At 44.1% G+C, this 22,873-nt stretch overlaps 1 protein-coding gene across 1 annotated transcript in view; it reads right to left on the bottom strand.

Moving 5' to 3' along the window:
* The window catches only part of LOC109877320 (collagen alpha-1(XIX) chain), a 180,759-nt gene that overhangs the window by 47,026 nt on the left and 110,860 nt on the right, over positions 1-22,873 (bottom strand). Inside the window, exons 19-26 of the mRNA XM_031817027.1 lie at positions 11,503-11,556; positions 11,346-11,390; positions 10,688-10,720; positions 7,011-7,049; positions 6,798-6,845; positions 3,078-3,113; positions 2,362-2,406; positions 752-805 (exon numbers count right to left, since the gene is read on the bottom strand). Coding sequence (XP_031672887.1) covers positions 752-805; positions 2,362-2,406; positions 3,078-3,113; positions 6,798-6,845; positions 7,011-7,049; positions 10,688-10,720; positions 11,346-11,390; positions 11,503-11,556 — 354 coding nt within the window. The remainder of the gene's footprint in view (positions 1-751; positions 806-2,361; positions 2,407-3,077; positions 3,114-6,797; positions 6,846-7,010; positions 7,050-10,687; positions 10,721-11,345; positions 11,391-11,502; positions 11,557-22,873) is intronic.

Raw genomic sequence — 22,873 nt, forward strand, 5'->3', positions numbered from 1 at the left:
CACACACACACACACACACACACACACACACACACACAACTACACACACACATAGATGTGAACAGGTACACAAACACGCACAACTACTGCCCCCTCAACACACACACCCAACCTCCCATTACCATACAGACACATTTATCTCTCTCCTCCTCTCCGCATCAGCGGGCCCACCATGTTTCAACATCCTTTCCCTTTTCCAGGATGAAATGCCTCTCTTTCCCTCTCCTGCTTCTGAATAAAGACAGATACTCATTATAGGTACAGCAGGTGCAGCAACAGATTGGGGTCCATGCCTGCCTCTGCTCCCTCATAACGTAAAACGCTCCGATCTGCCTCTACCCACTAATTCATTCTCAAATTCAATTACTGACCCCCCCCCCCCCCCCCTTTGCCTTCATCAGCTCTCTTCTTCTCTCTCTTACTTTCTCTCCGTCTCGCCTCAGCGGTTTATCTATGTGTTTCCTTATTGTCCTTTGGTAGGTGTAGTTGGGGGAACAGTGGAACAGGGAGACATGAGAGAAGGAGGAAGATGAGATTGTTCTTTCAGGAGGGTTGGGGTCAATTCCATTTAAACTCAGGAACCATTTCAACTCAGGAACTAAATATATCTTCCATAATTGAAATAGAATTGACCACACCCCTGGTTCAAACAGTACTTAACACATGTCTTTGAAGTAACATGTCTTTGACCACACCCCTGGTTCAAACGGTACTTAACACATGTCTTTTAAGTAACATGTCTTTTACTCACCATCTCTCCTGCAATCCCTGGGAGTCCGATGAGTCCATTAGGACCTTCTTTACCCTGGAAAACAGTCAGAGAAGTGTTAGAGTCTAATATCCCTTCTTCTAGTAATCACAGCCTGGCCCATGGTGACCTGCCTGTCTGGCTAACTGCAGGCAACCCTAGCAATCACTCTCTGATTGAGAGAGTTGTATTACTGAGCTGCCAACTGTACACCCCAGTAAAGACATGTTGTTCTGGAGGCCTTTCTGGTCGCCAAAGGGGTTGGAAGTTGGATGCTAAGAAGAAGACATCTCGGAGGTGTTGGAACTGTGTAGACTGTAACTAGCTACTAGACACCAGAGGGATATACTACAAAGTAGGTTTAATTAGTTAAGCAGCTAACTTTGATAAATAACCAGAAATAACTGTTGATTTTCTGGTTCATTAAGAAAGCTAAACGTATATGTGTTTTTGGTTGTTCAGTCAATTAGACCAAGTCCATTTCAAGCTTACCTTTCTTAAAAAAGAAGGTTATTTGGGGATATTTACTGGCTAACTCCTTGATCCTACTTTGCAGAATACCCTTCAGGACATCCTGCAGTTTTATGTTATTTTAAATGTATAGTCTGGGATTCCACAGTTGTGTCAAGCTCAAAAGGCATTTAGAAGTTATATCTGTCAAGAATCAAATGGGTAAATATCAAGAATTGATAAGACCAATGAACCAATTCCCAAATACCAGACTGTAGGGGACAAACTGTAGGGGAAGAAAGCAGATTGCAGCAATCTTTTGGTGTTTGACCTGCTGTGAGAATTGCAGCAATCTGTCTGGTTTGGGAGCTTGACCATCCTCTTTAGGTAACAGAGGGCAGTAGAGGAAAACAGGAGCTATTCAAGTGTTCTATAGTAGTTACATTGAACGACCAACTTCCACTTACAGTCAACAGGTGGCCCAGCCTCAAATGTTTGATTAGTCGTACTGGTTGATAAGAATTTTATCAGGATTTTAATCCCCAAGGGCTAGTCTTCCAAGAGTCCATAGAGTTTAAGATAGTCATTTCTGTAGACCAATATAAATTGCTCAAACGTTTGACCTGAGGTAATTAAGCACTTGTCATGCCATATAGATACTAGTTCCTGGGGTGAGTTGCATTACCACTAGCTGCTCAGGGAACCTCAACTAGAGCCTAAACCAACTACAGGTGCACTAAAGGTGATCTAGGGTATCTGAGTACTTGGTACACAATGTAATACATTCTGTTTCCTGTGTCAATCCAAACTGTTTCATTCTACTGTACCAATAAGTACAATGGCAGAGGATCATACAGCTTGTGTTGTTGGATGATAGAGACTCTTTGTTCTCTGGTGATAGAGACTCTTTGTTCTCTGGTGATAGAGACTGTTTGTTCTCTGGTGATAGAGACTGTTTGTTCTCTGGTGATAGAGACTCTTTGTTCTCTGGTGATAAAGACTCTTTGTTCTCTGGTGATAGAGACTCTTTGTTCTCTGGTGATAAAGACTCTTTGTTCTCTGGTGATAGAGACTCTTTGTTCTCTGGTGATAAAGACTCTTTGTTCTCTGGTGATAGAGACTGTGTTCTCTGGTGATAGTTTGATTGTCTATCGGGTGTTTACCTCTGGGCCGGGCTCTCCCTTTGGACCTGGTAGTCCTAAGCTTCCCTTTAAATCAGTAATGAAAAGAGGGAGAGGGGGGGAAGGGAAAGAAGAAAAAGAGAGAGAGAGAGAGAGACCATTTAAGGTTAGATTTGTTTTTCTCCATAATTACTCCAGGACATGTATTAATAAGTGAGACCCTGAGAAAATCTATTTAGTGTCTGGCTTCAAGAAAGAAAACCTACCAAACAGAGCAATTCAACCTGACTTTATAGAACTCCCAGTTTCTATTTAGTCTAGAAACACACTGTAATACATATCACTTTTTATTCCTCAAATATAATTTCTTTGTGTACTGGGCTCCTATTCAATTCCAGGCTGCTCATATACAGTATCATGTGTATATGTCTTATTGTTTATCATTGTGTACTTAACAATGATATACAATGTCAAAGGTTATACAGTACTCAGATCAGTGTAGATAACCAACCCCAATATCAAAGGTTATACAGTACTCAGATCAGTGTAGATAACCAAACCTAATGTCAAAGGTTATACAGTACTCAGATCAGTGTAGATAACCAAACCCAATGTCAAAGGTTATACAGTACTCAGATCAGTGTCGATAACCAAACCTAATGTCAAAGGTTATACAGTACTCAGATCAGTGTAGATGAGGCCTTTAAAGTGTATGTAATGCTTGTCCTTCATCTGAATACTTAAACTGAACTGGTTACCTTGAAACCATGTGGTCCTTGGAGTCCTCTTTGTCCCTGAAGAAAAGGATCATATAAACCATTATCCTCATCCTGTAAATCCAATGTCTTTACACAAGAGACACACAATAGCACTGGTGTAAAGTACTTAAGAAAAACATCTTTAAAGTACTACTTAAGTACTTTTGGGGGGCATCTGTACTTTACTATTTATATTTTTGACAACTTTTACTTCACTATATTCCTAAAGAAAATGATTTACTTTTTACTTGATATATTTTCCATGTCACCCAAAAGTACAGGTTACATTTTGAATGCTTAGCAGGACAGGAAAATGGTCCAATTCAACACTTATCAAGAGAACATCCCTGGTCATCCCTACTGCCTCTGATCTGGCAGAATAATTCAACACAAATGGTTTGCTAATTATGTTTTAATGTTGGAGTGTGAGCCTGGCTAATTGTACATTTTAAAAAACATGAACATCGTGCTCTCTGGTTTGCTTATCATAAGGAATTTGAAATGATTTATACTTGGACTTTTACTTTTGATACTTAAGTATGTTTAAAACCAAATACTTCTAGATTTTTACTCAAGTAGTATTTTACTGGGTGACTTTTATTCTATTAAGGAATCTTTACTTTTACTCAAGAATGAAAATTGGGTCCTTGTTCCACCACTGCACAATAGTAATCAATAGTTGGCCCAACTCAGTCAGGTGACACACTTTTGAAAAGTTATTACACTGTTTCTGAATGTCATTCATTCTAAACCATGTAACTATTGTTGAAGTCTATGACATTCATTCTAAACCATGTAACTATTGTTGAAGTCTATGACATTCATTCTAAACCCTGTAACTATTGTTGAAGTCTATGACATTCATTCTAAACCATGTAACTATTGTTGAAGTCTATGACATTCATTCTAAACCCTGTAACTATTGTTGAAGTCTATGACATTCATTCTAAACCATGTAACTATTGTTGAAGTCTATGACATTCATTCTAAACCCTGTAACTATTGTTGAAGTCTATGACATTCATTCTAAACCATGTAACTATTGTGGAAGTCTATCACATTCATTCTAAACCCTGTAACTATTGTTGAAGTCTATGACATTCATTCTAAACCCTGTAACTATTGTTGAAGTCTATGACATTCATTCTAAACCCTGTAACTATTGTGGAAGTCTATGACATTCATTCTAAACCCTGTAACTATTGTTGAAGTCTATGACATTCATTCTAAACCCTGTAACTATTGTTGAAGTCTATGACATTCATTCTAAACCCTGTAACTATTGTTGAAGTCTATGACATTCATTCTAAACCCTGTAACTGTTGTTGAAGTCTATGACATTCATTCTAAACCCTGTAACTATTGTTGAAGTCTATGACATTCATTCTAAACCCTGTAACTATTGTTGAAGTCTATGACATTCATTCTAAACCCTGTAACTATTGTTGAAGTCTATGACATTCATTCTAAACCCTGTAACTATTGTTGAAGTCTATGACATTCATTCTAAACCCTGTAACTATTGTTGAAGTCTATGACATTCATTCTAAACCCTGTAACTATTGTTGAAGTCTATGACATTCATTCTAAACCCTGTAACTATTGTTGAAGTCTATGACATTCATTCTAAACCCTGTAACTATTGTTGAAGTCTATGACATTCATTCTAAACCCTGTAACTATTGTTGAAGTCTATGACATTCATTCTAAACCCTGTAACTATTGTTGAAGTCTATGACATTCATTCTAAACCCTGTAACTATTGTTGAAGTCTATGACATTCATTCTAAACCCTGTAACTATTGTTGAAGTCTATGACATTCATTCTAAACCCTGTAACTATTGTTTTGATGTGCGGCGATAAAGATTGACCTCCTTTGAACTTTGTATCCTTTTTTAAATATTTGATTATTAGATTCTTTGCCAACAGCTGTTTCATATATGTTTTGCATGTATCCTAAATGGCAGCCTATTCCCTACATAGTGCACACAAAACCATAGTGTCCTCAATAGTCATCATTAAGCTAAGGACCCTGGGACTAAACACCTCCCTCGGCAACTGGATCCTGGACTTCCTGACGGGCCACCCACAGGTGGTAACGGTAGGCAACAACACATCTGCCACACTGGGCCCCTCAGGGGTGCGTGCTTAGTCCCTGCCATCCAGGCCCAAAAAATGGTCAAAGACTCCAGTCACCGAAGTCTAGGACCAAAAGGCTCCTTAACAGTTTCTACCCCCAAGCCATAAGACTGCTGAGCTTTTAATCTAATGCCCCCCCAGACTATTTACATTGCCCCCCCAGACTATTTACATAGCCCCCCCAGACTATTTACATTGCCCCCCCAGACTATTTACATTGCCCCCCCAGACTATTTACATTTCCCCCCCAGACAATTTACATAGCCCCCCCAGACTATTTACATTGCCCCCCAGACTATTTACATTGCCCCCCAGACTATTTACATTTCCCCCCAGACTATTGCCCCCCCAGACTATTTACATTGCCCCCCCCAGACTGTTTACATTGCCCCCCAGACTATTTACATTGCCCCCCCAGACTATTGCCCCCCAGACTATTTACATTGCCCCCCCAGACTATTTACATTGCCCCCCCAGACTGTTTACATTGCCCCCCCAGACTATTTACATTGCCCCCCCAGACTATTTACATTGCCCCCCCCAGACTGTTTACATTGCCCCCCCAGACTATTTACATTGCCCCCCCAGACTGTTTACATTGCCCCCCCAGACTATTTACATTGCCCCCCCAGACTGTTTACATTGCCCCCCAGACTATTTACATTGCCCCCCCAGACTATTTACATTGCCCCCCCCAGACTGTTTACATTGCCCCCCAGACTGTTTACATTGCCCCCCAGACTATTTACATTGCCCCCCCAGACTATTTACATTGCCCCCCCCAGACTGTTTACATTTCCCCCCCAGACTATTTACATTGCCCCCCAGACTATTTACATTGCCCCCCCAGACTATTTACATTGCCCCCCCAGACTATTTACATTGCCCCCCCAGACTATTGCCCCCCCAGACTATTTACATTGCCCCCCCAGACTATTTACATTGCCCCCCCAGACTATTTACATTGCCCCCCAGACTATTTACATTGCCCCCCAGACTATTTACATTGCCCCCCCAGACTATTTACATTGCCCCCCCAGACTATTTACATTGCCCCCCCAGACTGTTTACATTGCCCCCCCAGACTGTTTACATTGCCCCCCCAGACTATTTACATAGCCCCCCCAGACTATTTACATTGCCCCCACTGTATTTCGCCTCGTTATTGTTATGTCATTTTCTTGTTACTTTTTTCCCATTATTTTTTCACTTTAGTTTATTTGGTAAATATTTTCTTAACTCTTCTTGCACTGCACTGTTGGTTTAAAGGCTTGATAGTAAAAGCATTTCACGGTAAGGCCTGTTGTATTCGGCGCATGAGACAAATAATATTTGATTTGATTTGACACAGAGTCAAACTGTTTCTTGGTGCCGTGAACATCAATATATTAGTCTTCCTCTGATCTGGACCCATACTCACGAAGCATCTCAGAGTAGGTGTGCTGATCTAGGATCAGTTTAGCGGATGAATAATGAAATGGATTAAATGGACAAGGGGGGAGCGGTTTTCTTTTACACTTGTTAATTATAGGCAAATCGTATGAACACTGTGAGCAGGTTGGTACATATCCTATCCTTACTGGATCACCCATTTCTCCTTTCTGGCCCTTCTCTCCTGATTCAGCCTCCTAAAATAAAATAGAAATAAGGTCATTATGAAATGCGGAACATTTGATATAAAATAACTTTCATCAAGGTAACACAAAAGATTGAGTTAGCAGTCAGAGCACGACTGCCGTTATAACTGAACAGAACAGAAGGCAAAGACAACTATGTAGGATGTTTCTACTTACAGAGCCAGACAGATGTCTCAGTCCATGAGCTGTCATTTCCTGGATGGAAAGGACAGACAAGATAGAAGATAGAAAATGAGCTGTCTTCTTCATTGTCACTTATTCGGTAGGTAAGACGTACCACCTAACCTCCCTTATTGAATGCACTCGGCTCGGCACTCGGCTCGGCACTCGGCTCGGCACTCGGCTCGGCACTCGGCACGGCACTCGGCACGGCACTCGGCAAGGCACTCGGCACGGCACTCGGCACGGCACTCGGCAAGGCACTCGGCACGGCACTCGGCACGGCACTCGGGGTTGTCAAAGTCAAACTAAAGAAGCCTTTTAAGGGAGAAATGGAGGGAAGGGGTGTTTTCGGTGAAACTAAGGACAAGTGCCTGTCTGTCACTAGACCCTCTTCCACTAGACTAGCCCCTCTGCCTGTACACCCCAAATGGCACCTATTCTCTATTAAAGTGGGGGTAAATAGTACCATAAGGCTCTGGTCAAAAGTAGTGCACGATGTAGGGAATAGGTTGCCATTTGGGATGTATTTTGAGAGTCAGTCCCGGAATCGACCAATCATTGTTGTGGGGATACAAAGCCCCCCTGTGGAGCAGTCCTCCAGCGAGGGTATGGATCGTTAAAGGTCAAGGGTGTATCCCAAATGGCTTCCTCTTCCCTTTATAGTGCCCATTGGGCTCTGGTCAAAAGTAGTGCACTATATAGGGAATAGGTTGCCATCTGGGACGCATTCCCACAGTAACGGAAAGTCGACTTTTCAAGCTGTAAAATGATGTCCTGAGCTTTCCAGTGATTTTGTACCACAATTGTAGCCTGGAAACCTGCAATTATGTGAACATGTGTTTTTGGTAGCTTCAAGTTCAACATCTGACATGCTGACCACACCGCTCGCGTTGCCAAATAAATGTACACATACATGTTATTCAACCATCGCACCCACACTGCTCACGTGCGCCAACGAGCGTCTGCGTTGCCAGGCGCTAAAATAGAAGTTGCTTCTATTTGTGGCGCAGAACGCGCTGCAAGTCCTGCCTCTCCCATCGCCACATTGGTTAATAGAAGCAGATACCCATGTGCCATCTCCTCATGTGGGTGATTGAAAGACAAACTGAGGTCGGTCGTCGTTATGGTAATAGATTTAGATGCCAATCGCCATATAAAGTCCAAAAAAGAAAAAGCCTGGAAGGAGGTGAGGTGACTAGAAACGATTCGGTTGACTGTTTTATGTGTGGATTAATTTTCTGAGTAGAGGACCTTGTGCATTTCAGGTAAAATAACAACTCAACATTGTTATAAATGTTTAATGCTTTTTGTCCCCAAATTAATAGAATTGGTTCAGAGTTTGTTTTGATATTTCAACCTGCGTGTCGTGATAGTGTTTGGTGTTGGGGGACAAAATCAATTTGTGCACGATGGCGGTTTGGGTACGGTGTTAGTCTGCCTCCAAAAGCTAGCAAAAAATAATAATAATTCTATTGAACAAGTATGTCAATTTATTCCAACCCTGTTCCTTGTCTTCCTGTTCTTCTGTGTCTGTCTGGTCGAGCCGGGTTATTTTAGTGGTAATACATTTTGTTTTGGCTTTCATTTCAACATCTCAGACTGCCATAAATATCTATTTACAAGTTTGTCAATTTGTTCTAATCTTTTAGCCTTCTGCTCTTGTTCATAGCTTAGCCTATTATTCTGTGTCTGTCTGGTCAAGGGCTATCTGTGGGTCATGGAGGGCCATGCAGTAAAACGATGTCCTGATCTTTCCTGTGATGTTGTATAACAAGTTCAGTGTGGAAATCAGCCTTTCAGTGCTTCAAGTTCCAAATATCAGTCTGCCTCCTAAAGCAATTTGTTCTAATCTTGTCTCTTATATCTGTAGCCTTCAGTCAGAGTCTGGTCAAGGGCCACGTGTGGGCTGTCTGTGGGTCATGGGGGGGTCACACATGCCTATAACCCCGCCTGGTGGTTCCTCCTCTGCACTAATGAACAGGAAGGAGGGTAATGGTCTGAGCCCTGGTTTCTGCAGAGTCATTCCCTATATAGTGCACTACAATTGACCAAAGCCCTATGGTACCCTATTCCCTATATAGTGCATTCTCTCGATACAGCCTGGAATCGAACCAGGGACTTTGGTGACCCCTCGCACACTGAGATGCAGTGCCTTAGACTGCTGTGCCACTCGGGAGCCCCCTATTTAATTGAGATTGGAGCTAAATAATCAAACAGACCCATTTATGAATTGATAAATGACTTTTCTGAATGTCTGAATTGTAAATGAACTTACTCCAAAGCCACTAATGTAGACCAGAGAGGATTGGATAGATGGATGGAAGCAATGTGGTGACATCTCCCACCTAGCCAATCAGAAATGAAGCTATTAATTAAGCCATTACAATAAAGAGTATAGCTACTTGTCCAATCCTCTCAGATCTAGTGTGTCTATCAGGAGTGGTGGCTAGGGGGGGATTTGGCATTCGACAATTGGCATAGTTGATTTGGCATTTAGAAACCGTTTGGAAGCCACATGATTAATTGATTGACTGAATGTATTTGATAATTATAAGTAGAAGGCTGCCCCAGCCGGAGACATCAGCACATGATAACATACTGGACTTTGGGTGTTCCAACCAAACCTCAGAAAACTGTAGGCCTAAAATAGCAACATCATTTTAAATCATTTTGCTCCCTTATCGCTTCAATCTTAAAAATCAATTTCAAAATGTAATCCAGTCCAGTTAATTGAGTCCGATTAAGTGGTTCTGATAGAACTTCTTACACAACTAATTGCAAGGCAAGAAAAGGCTTTATAGCCATTAAGGGGGACTCATTACCTGCCACTGTTCAATTGTAAATGCAATGTTTAAGAACAAGTGGACCTGACTCCAGTTGAGATAAGGGATTCATATTAAATGGCACCCTATTGCCTATTTAGTGCACCTCTTTAGACCAGGGTCCATAGGGAACCATTTGGGACACATTCAGTGAAAGACATCAGTAGTCGGAGCATGCATGTTACAAAAGTAGTCACTATGTAGGGAATGGGGTGCCATTTGGGAGGCAGACAGAGTGATATAAAGTAGTAGTAGGAGAAGGAGTTCATTAGTGTAGAGGGAATATTTGTTCAGCGTGCGGTGATGTGACGTTGGCTCGGTGCCACTTGGATCCGCGGCTAAACAAGAAACCAGGAGTTTAATTATGAAGAAGGACAGATCTCAGAGGAGTCTGGGAATAGTCTGTTGTTCTCACTACTATTACCTGTCTGGATGGTCTACCAAAGGTCTACCTGTCCATTGGGGTCACATAGCCTTTTTATATATCATGTTGACATGCACCAGTAAAGGTACGGCCCATTACAATTACATAGACAGGTCATGTACGTGTAGATTCAGGATTGTCTTTGAGAGATCAGAGGAGACAGAGCATGGATTACAGGTACTCTCAGACCTAAAAAACATGTAGCCCAAACATTGTGAATGTGGAGCAGGGATAATGTACTGGACCAACACCGACTGTAGAGTCCAGGCTGGTCTTGTTTACGCCCCTCAGTTACTCCTCTCTCCAATAACTCCAAAATAAACTACAGTACAGAACTGTAAAACAGTCTCTTAGATAATATGACTTTATGTCTCAGTTATAAACAGTCACAGGAAACATTAACGCCACAACAATGTACTCCTCACCAGTCCTGGTGGTCCTCTCAGGCCTTCTTCCCCCTGATAAGAGAAGACACAGAGAGCATAGAGAAACCACATGATGTCATACTGTACAGACATGCGTAAAAACCTCAGGATGATATTGATCTATTCTTTAGGGAGAATCCAGAAGCCCTGGTTTACAGAGGATTGTGAAATCTCCCCCACCACCGAAGCTGCTATAACATCTGCTCCTACCTGCTCTCTCATTGATTCAGTCATAACCGACAGTAGCATTCATTCAAACACTATTTACATCTACTTAATGACAACCGTTTTCAGTTGATTGGGTTAGTGGGGTTGGTACACTGATATACTGTAGTGGGTTAAACAAGGACGCCTCCGAGATGAAAGAACAGAAGGTGAGTCACATGGTGTGTGTGTGTGTGTGTGTGTGACAATTAACAATGATGAAATATCATTATAAGAGAGTTAATTTGCAGCCAGATTTAGACATACATGAATGCAGGAAAGATAAATAGATCAGGAGTAATCAGACTGGAGCTCTCACGCACACACACACACTCTCTCCCTCACACACACACACACACACACACACACACACACACACACACACACACACACACACACACGCACACGCACACGCACACGCACACGCACACACACACCATGTGATGTGACTCACCTTCTGTCCTTTCATCCCAGAGGCCCCGTCTCCACCTGGCTGACCCTGAGGGAGAAGGCCAAAGGTCAAAGGTTAGTGTTCATGGTTAATGACAGCCACTTTAAATGTCACCACAATAATGTGTTGGAAGGGTGTGTGCTGTGTGTGTGTTACATACCGGATCACCTTGATCTCCTTTGTCTCCTGGAACGCCAGAATCACCCTTCACCCCCTGGATGAGAACAGAGAGAGAGAGAGAGAGAGAGAGAGAGAGAGAGAGAGAGAGAGAGAGAGAGAGAGAGAGAGAGAGCAGGAGAGAGAGAGAGTGAGAGAGAGAGTGAGAGAGAGACCTTGGATCATTGTTACTCTAACTTCCGCGACGCATATAAGGCCCTGCCCCGCCCTCCTTTCGGAAAAGCTGACCACGACTCCATTTTGTTGATCCCTGCCTAAAACAAGAAGCTCCCACGCTGAGGTCTGTCCAACGCTGGTCCGACCAAGCTGACTCCACACTCCAAGACTGCTTTCATCACGGGGACTGGGACATGTTTCGTATTGCGTCAGATAACAATATTGACAAATACGCTGATTCGGTGTGCGAGTTCATTAGAACGTGCGTTGAAGATGTCGTTCCCATAGCAACGATTAAAACATTCCCTAACCAGAAACCGTGGATTGATGGCAGCATTCGTGTGGAACTGAAAGCGCAAACCACTGCTTTTAATCAGGGCAAGGTGTCTGGTAACATGACCGAATACAAACAGTGCAGCTATTCCCTCCGCAAGGCTATCAAACAAGCTAAGCGTCAGTACAGCCACAAAGTAGAATCTCAATTCAACGGCTCAGACACAAGAGGCATGTGGCAGGGTCTACAGTCAATCATGGACTACAGGAAGAAATCCAGCCCAGTCACGGACCAGGATGTCTTGCTCCCAGGCAGACTAAATAACTTTTTTGCCCGCTTTGAGGACAATACAGTGCCACTGACACGGCCTGCAACGAAAACATGCGGTCTCTCCTTCACTGCAGCCGAGGTGAGTAAGACATTTAAACGTGTTAACCCTCGCAAGGCTGCAGGCCCAGACGGCATCCCCAGCCGCGCCCTCAGAGCATGCGCAGACCAGCTGGCCGGTGTGTTTACGGACATATTCAATCAATCCCTATACCAGTCTGCTGTTCCCACATGCTTCAAGAGGGCCACCATTGTTCCTGTTCCCAAGAAAGCTAAGGTAACTGAGCTAAACGACTACCGCCCCGTAGCACTCACATCCGTCATCATGAAGTGCTTTGAGAGACTAGTCAAGGACCATATCACCTCCACCCTACCTGACACCCTAGACCCACTCCAATTTGCTTACCGCCCAAATAGGTCCACAGACAATGCAATCTCAACCACACTGCACACTGCCCTAACCCATCTGGACAAGAGGAATACCTATGTGAGAATGCTGTTCATCGACTACAGCTCGGCATTCAACACCATAGTACCCTCCAAGCTCGTCATCAAGCTCGAGACCCTGGGCCTCGACCCCGCCCTGTGCAACTGGGTACTGGACTTGCTGACGGGCCGCCCCCAGGTGGTGAGGGTAGGCAACAACATCTCCTCCCCGCTGATCCTCAACACTGGGGCCCCACAAGGGTGCGTTCTGAGCCCTCTCCTGTACTCCCTGTTCACCCACGACTGCGTGGCCACGCACGCCTCCAACTCAATCATCAAGTTTGCGGACGACACAACAGTGGTAGGCTTGATTACCAACAACGACGAGACGGCCTACAGGGAGGAGGTGAGGGCCCTCGGAGTGTGGTGTCAGGAAAATAATTGGAATTGGTCCACTCACACAGACAGCATCGTGAAGAAGGCGCAGCAGCGCCTCTTCAACCTCAGGAGGCTGAAGAAATTCGGCTTGTCACCAAAAGCACTCACAAACTTCTACAGACGCACAATCAAGAGCATCCTGGCGGGCTGTATCACCGCCTGGTACGGCAACTGCTCCGCCCTCAACCGTAAGGCTCTCCAGAGGGTAGTGAGGTCTGCACAACGCATCACCGGGGCAAACTACCTGCCCTCCAGGACACCTACACCACCCGATGTTACAGGAAGGCCATAAAGATCATCAAGGACATCAACCACCCGAGCCACTGCCTGTTCACCCCGCTATCATCCAGAAGGCGAGGTCAGTACAGGTGCATCAAAGCTGGGACCGAGAGATTGAAAAACAGCTTCTATCTCAAGGCCATCAGACTGTTAAACAGCCACCACTAACATTGAGTGGCTGCTGCCAACACACTGTCAATGACACTGACTCAACTCCAGCAACTTTAATAATGGGAATTGATGGGAAATCATGTAAATATATCACTAGCCACTTTAAACAATGCTACCTTATATAATGTTACTTACCCTACATTATTCATCTCATATGCATACGTATATACTGTACTCTATATCATCGACTGCATCCTTATGTAATACATGTATCACTAGCCACTTTAACTATGCCACTTTGTTTACATACTCATCTCATATGTATATACTGTACTCGATATCATCTACTGTATCTTGCCTATGCTGCTCTGTACCATCACTCATTCATATATCCTTATGTACATATTCTTTATCCCCTTACACTGTGTATAAGACAGTAGTTTTGGAATTGTTAGTTAGATTACTTGTTGGTTATTACTGCATTGTCGGAACTAGAAGCACAAGCATTTCGCTACACTCGCATTAACATCTGCTAACCATGTGTATGTGACAAATAAAATTTTGATTTGATTTGATTTGAGAGTGAGAGAGAGATAGAGAGAGAGAGAGAGAGAGAGAGAGAGAGAGAGAGAGTGAGTGAGTGAGTGAGTGAGTGAGTGAGTGAGTGAGTGAGTGAGTGAGTGAGTGAGTGAGTGAGTGAGTGAGTGAGTGAGTGAGAGATAGAGAGAGAGAGAGAGAGAGAGAGAGAGAGAGAGGAGAGAGAGAGAGAGAGAGAGGAGATAGTGAGAGAGATAGAGGTGAGATAGAGAGAAAGAGAGAGAGTGAGCGAGATAGAGAGATAGAAAGAGAGAGAGAGGGAGAGGGGATGAGAGAGATAGAGAGAGAGGAGAGAGAGAGAGAGAGAGAGAGAGAGAGAGAGAGAGAGAGATAGAGGATGTATGTGAACATACAAGACAAGTACAACATGATTGACAGCAGAGAGAAGAGACGAGAGTGTTGTGTGTGTGACTGTGTATGTGTGTCTGCGTGTGAGTGTGAACATGACCCCTTTAAATGTGCTATGGATCGTACAGCACATGCTTATAACCAGCAACACATCATGTTGTCTGTATCATTGTAGATGCTGCGTCTATGGGTCTACTGAGAGAATGGACTATAAAGCCCTGTTGCACTGCAGCAGTTTTCCACACTGAACCAACCAGGTCCTGATCGAATCATTCTCCTCTCCACCAATAGATGGCACTTGATGACAACAGATCAAGTCTTCAGCTGTCGTCTTTTACACAGCAGTCTTTTCTCTCTCTGTGTGGAATAGGACTGTACAGTCTGCCAATACCACCCAGTGAGTGTGAGTGGACTCAGGCTTATTCACAAGGCACAGAAATGATGGGTGGGCGTCTGCTCTCTTCAGAGGTCCTTTATATCTGTAAAATAGGGACCTTGGAGCAGTAAGGACAGGAAATCAGCAGAAGGGAAGTTAAAGTGCTCAACGCCACTGTGTCCGCCTCCCAGATGGGCAAAGAACCTTGGCGTGACCCTGGACAACACCCTGTCCTTCTCTGAAAACATCAACACAGTGACTCCTGCAGGTTCCTGCTCTACAACATCCATAGAGTGTGACCTCACACAGGAAGTGGCGCAGGTCCTCATTCAGGCACTTGTCCTAATCCACAACGTCTCCTAATTCATTCACTTGTCCTAATTCAGGCACTTGTCCTAATTCAGGCATCGCCCATCTAGACTACTGCTACTCTCTGTTGGCTGAGCTCCATCAAACCCCTGCAACTTGTCCTAATTCAGGCATCGCCCATCTAGACTACTGCTACTCTCTGTTGGCTGAGCTCCATCAAACCCCTGCAACTTGTCCTAATTCAGACATCGCCCATCTAGACTACTGCTACTCTCTGTTGGCTGAGCTCCATCAAAACCCCTGCAACTTGTCCTAATTCAGACATCGCCCATCTAGACTACTGCTACTCTCTGTTGGCTGAGCTCCATCAAACCCCTGCAACTTGTCCTAATTCAGACATCACCCATCTAGACTACTGCTACTCTCTGTTGGCTGAGCTCCATCAAACCCCTGCAACTTGTCCTAATTCAGACATTGCCCATCAAGACTACTGCTACTCTCTGTTGGCTGAGCTCCATCAAACAAACCCCTGCAACTTGTCCTAATTCAGACATCGCCCATCTAGACTACTGCTACTCTCTGTAGAGAAAACTTGAAGAATGGTTCATTATTGTTTTATTCTATATATTTGAGTAGGAACATTGTTTAATTAGCTCACCTGCTACAACAAAATATATGGGCTTCTTCTCAAGACAGTCTGGTGTAGCTCCACCAAACCCACACCTTGTTGAGAGGGATAACAGCCTGCCACACAGAAACAGCCACACACATAGAATGGAGTGCATCCCAAATGGCACCCTGTTTCCTATGGGCCGGGTCAAAAGAAGTGCACTATATAGGGGATAGGGTGCCATTTGGGATGCAGCTATTTTCTGTCCCCAAACAGACGTAAAACGTGCAGCTACATTTGGACTGGGGCTGTGTGAAATGTCTACGGATTCATAGACTCCCTTTTCACTTTCAACAACACTTCACCTGTTGGCTGCATTCCTCTTTCCTCCCCCAGCATAGAGTCTTCTGGACCAATCAGGGCAACTTTGAACCTTTTGATGGTTAGCCTCCCTGTGTGTGTGTGTCTGTCTGTCTGTGTGTCTTTGTGTCTGTCTCTCTGTGTCTGTGTGTCTGTCTCTGTGTGTCTCTCTCGCTCTGTCTGTCTCTCTCGCTCTGTGTCTGTCTCTCTCGCTCTGTGTCTGTCTCTCTCGCTCTGTGTCTGTCTCTCACGCTCTGTGTCTATCTCTCTCGCTCTGTGTCTGTCTCTCTCGCTCTGTCTCTCTCCTCTCGCTCTGTCTCTCTCCTCTCGCTCTGTCTCTGTCTCTCTCGCTCTGTCTCTCTCCTCTCGCTCTGTGTCTGTCTCTCTCGCTCTGTCTCTCTCGCTCTGTCTCTTTCCCAAATGGTGCTTTTAACAACAGTCATTATGATGTTCCTATCTTTTAATGTGATCTAGTCACTGATTGGTTGGGAGGGTTATGAGCTATTCATAACAAAACAAGCAGACGATTGCCATACATGAACAGATGGACTGGCCTATTCATATATTACAGGGGAGAAGCCTCTGTGGATAAATTGATTGTGAACATTAATTGACTTGTGAATAGTTTATACTGTATGAATGTTATTAATGCAAAATAAAATAAACATATAACCTCACCATATAGTTTATCCATTCAGGCCTCTCTTGTAAAATAGCCGTAACCATCCGTAAGGCCTTGTCCCAGGATACCTTTGTTTGATGTCTCTTCACATAGTGCTAAATGAACAGTAACGTGGAGCCCAGTGGTGCACAAGGCAGGGAGGGGACCAGCACAACTGGAGACTACTGTCTAGGTGTTGCTTTGAGGGGCTACATGTTGACTTTGAGCTAATCATTAAACAGCAATTCAATCTCTCTCTCTCTCTCTCTCTCTCTCTCTCTCTCTCTCCACCTCCCACCCTCTCTCTCTCCCTCCTTGTATCTCTTCTCCCTTTGCCTTTAGCCTCTGCAGTGCTCAGTCTGCCCCTGTTTGGGTCTGTCTGTCAGTGGGAGAGAGATGCTGTTATGGAGATGTGATTCATGGAGTACTCTGCCTATCCCCTCACACTGTGCAACCCACACACACAAACAAACACACACACCCACTGAGCATGCCGCCACACACACAAACGGAGCACGCTACAGACTTCTCTAAGGGAGAGGGGACTCCAATCACAGAGAGACATATGTTAGGCAAGCTACAATTTAGAGAAGCAGAACTCTCATATTTCTGTCTAGAGCTCTAGTAGTGAAAGGAGGGAGGGATTGAGTGAGTCAGTGAGTGGTGTTCACCGTGAAGCTACCATATTATCAGATAGGACTATTACCTACTACCTTATTATAGGACAGGGCTATTACCTTCTACCTTATTATCAGATAGGACTATTACCTTCTACCTTATTATAGGACAGGGCTATTACCTTCTACCTTATTATCAGATAGGACTATTACCTACTACCTTATTATAGGACAGGACTATTACCTTCTACCTTAATATCAGATATGACTATTACCTTCTACCTTATTATCAGATAGGACTATAACCTTCTACCTTATTATAGGACAGGGCTATTACATTCTACCTTATTATCAGATAGGACTATTACCTTCTACCTTATTATAGGACAGGGCTATTACCTTCTACCTTATTATCAGATAGGACTATTACATTCTACCTTATTATCAGATAGGACTATTACCTTCTACCTTATTATCAGATAGGACTATAACCTTCTACCTTATTATCAGATAGGACTATTACCTTCTACCTTATTATAGGACAGGGCTATTACCTTCTACCTTATTATCAGATAGGACTATTACCTTCTACCTTATTATAGGACAGGGCTATTACCTTCTACCTTATTATCAGATAGGACTATTACCTACTACCTTATTATAGGACAGGGCTATTACCTTCTACCTTATTATCAGATATGACTATTACCTTCTACCTTATTATAGGATAGGACTATTACCTTCTACCTTATTATAGGATAGGACTATTACCTTCTACCTTATTATCAGATAATTATTCCCTTCTGGATGTGTGTCAATCCTACCGGATGTGTGTCAAACCTACTGGATGTGTGTCAATCCTACTGGATGTGTGTCAATCTACTGGATGTGTGTCAAGCCTATTGGATTTGTGTCAAACCTACGAGATGTGTGTCAAGCCTACTGGATGTTTGTAAGTGTGTCAAGCCTACTGGATCTGTGTCAACCCTACTGGATGTGTGTCAATCCTACAGGATGTGTGTCAAGCCTACTGGATGTTTGTCAACTCTACTGGGTGTGTGTCAATTCTACTGGATGTGTGTCAAGCCTATTGGATTTGTGTCAAGCCTACTGGATGTGTGTCAAACCTACTGGGTGTGTGCCAATTCTACTGGATGTGTGTCAGCCCTACTGGATGTGTGTCTATCCTACTGGATTTGTGTCAAGCCTACTGGATGTGTCAACCCTACGAGATGTGTGTCAACCCTACTGGATGTGTGTCAGTGTGTCAGCCCTACTGGATGTGTGTTAACTCTACTGGATGTGTGTCAGCCCTACTGGATGTGTGTCTATCCTACTGGATGTGTGTCAGCCCTACTGGATGTGTGTCAGCCCTACTGGATGTGTGTCTATCCTACTGGATGTGTGTCAGCCCTACTGGATGTGAGTCAACCCTACTGGATGTGAGTTAGCCCTACTGGATGTGAGTCAGCCCTACTGGATGTGAGTCAACCCTACTGGATGTGTGTCAACCCTACTGGATGTGAGTCAACCCTACTGGATGTGAGTCAACCCTACTGGATGTGAGTCAGCCCTACTGGATGTGAGTCAACCCTACTGGATGTGTTTAGCCCTACTGGATGTGTGTCATCCCTACTGGATGTGAGTCAACCCTACTGGATGTGTTTAGCCCTACTGGATGTGTGTCCGCCCTACTGGATGTGTGTCTATCCTACTGGATGTGTGTATATCCTACTGGATGTGTGTCCGCCCTACTGGGTGTGTGTCAGCCCTATTGGATGTGAGTCAACCCTACTGGATGTGTGTATATCCTACTGGATGTGTGTCTGCCCTACTGGATGTGTGTCAGCCCTACTGGATGTGAGTCAACCCTACTGGATGGGTGTCTATCCTACTGGATGTGAGTCGGCCCTACTGGATGTGTGTCTATCCTACTGGATGTGATTCAGCCTTACTGGATGTGTGTCTATCCTACTGGATGTGAGTCAGCCCTACTGGATGTGTGTCAAATATATATATATCTCTCTCTCTTTTATGCATGCAAACACACACACACACACACACACACACACACACACACACACACACACACACACACACACACACACACACACACACACACACACACACACACACACACACACACACACCCACACACACAACCCCCACACCTGTCAAAATGTGTCCCATCCTGTCCTCTTAAATAAACACCCTGCCACAACATTTTCCCTGGTGCCTTCATCCTGTCCTCTTAAATAAACATCCTGCCACAACACTATCCCTGGTGCCTTCAGACACAACATTATCCCTGGTGCCTTCAGACACAACACTACCCCTGGTGCCTTCAGACACAACACTATCCCTGGTGCCTTCAGACACAACACTATCCCTGGTGCCTTCAGACACAACACTATCCCTGGTGCCTTCAGACAACACTTTCCCTGGTGCCTTCAGACACAACACTATCCCTGGTGCCTTCAGACACAACACTATCCCTGGTGCCTTCAGACACAACACTTTCCCTGGTGCCTTCAGACACAACACTATCCCTGGTGCCTTCAGACACAACACTTTCCCTGGTGCCTTCAGACACAACACTACCCCTGGTGCCTTCAGACACAACACTACCCCTGGTGCCTTCAGACACTATCCCTGGTGCCTTCATCCTATCCTCTTAAATAAACACCCTGCCACAACACTACCCCTGGTGCCTTCAGACACAACACTACCCCTGGTGCCTTCAGACACAACACTACCCCTGGTGCCTTCAGACACAACACTACCCCTGGTGCCTTCAGACACAACACTACCCCTGGTGCCTTCAGACACAACACTACCCCTGGTGCCTTCAGACACAACACTATCCCTGGTGCCTTCAGACACAACACAGTTTGAGTATTTTCCATGAACCATTCCGGTACCATCCCACTCTTCCCATTCAAACCGGGAATGGTATTTAAAAGTATACACACCTCTACGTATGTATGTGGACAGAGAAGCTAATATTTTAAATATGGCTTTATACTCCAACATTTTGGATTTGAGATGAAGTCTGGCTGAGGCACACAGTACCGTCAACTTAGACCTGTAGAGAGAAGCAGAGAGAAATGGTTTCTCTGTCCAGGAGTAACACAATACAAGTTTGTCCAGCCAGCTGGTCAGCCATCTTTCTCTTTTCTCAGGGCACAGGAGCCATTAAAAACCTTCTAGCCGAGGCCAACATCAACATCAACACAGACCACTGGACCTATACAATATGATCAACGCAGCCGCTACGTTCAAGAGGTTGTCCCACTGCCTCTGACTGACCCGGTACACAACGGTTTCATTCCCATTATGGTCACCGGAACAAGTGGACCATAGAGGGGGGTGGTGTGTTTGTTTCCGGGGCAGTAGGAGGGCCTCATTGTGACTCCCCCCCCCGTCCCCCCGTCTCTCACTCTCTGATTTTCTCACATACCTTGTGGTTAGCTTCAACACCCGAGGGTTCCATGAAAATGACTGCAGGCCTTTTGCTAAAGCACTGTAGGTAATGGCCATCTGTCTGTGATGAGAAGGAGCACTGAGTCACACTGAGAGACAAGCAGCAGGAGGGAGAGGAAGAGAGGCAGGAGGGAGGCTGTCTGTGTGTCTGTGACTGTGTGCGTGTGCGTTTGTGTGTCCGTGAGGGTGTGCATGTGCGTGTCAGTGAGGGCGTTATTTAATATGCACAGCACCACTGTTGGTTGAGAGATGCCAGTCCTCCCTGTCTCCTTAGTCAATCACAAATCATGTTGAAACAGTAGTACCAAATGACACCCTATCCCCTATAAAGTGCACTACATCACATGACAGGGGTACTATCAGGACACTGAGACTAGCTGGTACATCACATGACAGGGGTACTCTCAGGACACTGAGACTAGCTGGTACATCACATGACAGGGGTACTATCAGGACACTGAGGCTAGCTGGTACATCACATGACAGGGGTACTATCAGGACAATGAGGCTAGCTGGTACATCACATGACAGGGGTACTATCAGGACAATGAGGCTAGCTGGTACATCACATGACAGGGGTACTATCAGGACAATGAGGCTAGCTGGTACATCACATGACAGGGGTACTATCAGGACAATGAGGCTAGCTGGTACATCACATGACAGGGGTACTCTCAGGACACTGAGGCTAGCATGGGCATCACATGACAGGGGTACAATCAGGACACTGACATTTAGAAATGTCACACTCACACTCACTCTTTCTCTTCCTCTTCCTCCTTGTCCTCCCTTTTTCCTACGATGTTGTATCCTATAACTATGTGGGTACGTCTGATATTGCACATTATATGGGCTCTGGTCCAAAGTAGTGCACTAAATAGGCAATAGGGTGCCATTTGTGAGGCCTAATGAGTTATTAAGGTGTCAGAGAGTACAGAAAGAAATGTGGGAGAACCGTAACGGTCAGCAGCTGAAGTGATGCTAAAGATAATTGAACCTATTGAGCATGGCGGTGACAGTGACGGAAGATGAGCACCATCTTTCTGTCTATCTGGTTTGAATTCTCATTATCACAAGTTTAATCAGAGTGTCAGTGCATGAACATAGTAGAATGGGTCAAATAACAGAATCATTCCATATCAACAACGTCCAGTTGGTTACTAAAATGCAGCAGGAAGCAGTAGAGTGTCAATTAGAAATGTTCATTAGGGCAGCTGTTGCAAAACATTTTACAACGTTTTAACGGGAAATATTCAAACAAAGGATTCATATTTGAATGCGCTGCGTAGTCTGCGTAAAACTTTTTTTTTTTAGGAACTAATTTCCTGCTGAGAGTAAGAAAAGTAGAATAAACAAGGTGAAATGTCTAAATATGGTTGAACATCAGCAGTGTTCCACTTTTTATGTCAGTCACTGACATTCACATCAGCTAACATTTTATAGATGGCTAGTCAAGTTGGTCTAGTCAGCGGGGTTGGGGAGGAGTGAACTACATTTACTTCAACTGGTAATGTAATTACATTTCGCAGTAGCTTGGTGGTAGTTGAACGATATGAAATCGTGGTAGTGTTTTCAGTAGTTCATTATGTTTTTCCCTTGTAGAGTAACTCCTAGAACGAAATAATACTTTTTTTTTGTCAAATAAAATATGGGTGAAGTAAGTAAGAAGGTCCTTTCTTTTTCGGGATCAGACCTGCATAATTCTCCCTTTTTATGTTTACTAGGCTAAATTACACATTCTGTTGACATCTGACTCCACAGTGATCTGTTCTGGCAATTTATAGTCTATGACGTTTCAGAGCTAGATGATAATTCTTCACGCAGTAGTTTGGATGAAGTGAACTACTTTTTTTTCTAAGTAACTGAAGTTTAGTAAACTATATTTTTCATAAGGGTAGCTTTAGTTTAGTAAACTATATTTTTCATAAGGGTAGCTTTAGTTTAGTAAACTATATTTTTCATAAGGGTAGCTTTAGTTTAGT

Source organism: Oncorhynchus kisutch, unplaced genomic scaffold (assembly GCF_002021735.2).
Source record: "Oncorhynchus kisutch isolate 150728-3 unplaced genomic scaffold, Okis_V2 scaffold915, whole genome shotgun sequence".
Taxonomy (NCBI): domain Eukaryota; kingdom Metazoa; phylum Chordata; class Actinopteri; order Salmoniformes; family Salmonidae; genus Oncorhynchus; species Oncorhynchus kisutch.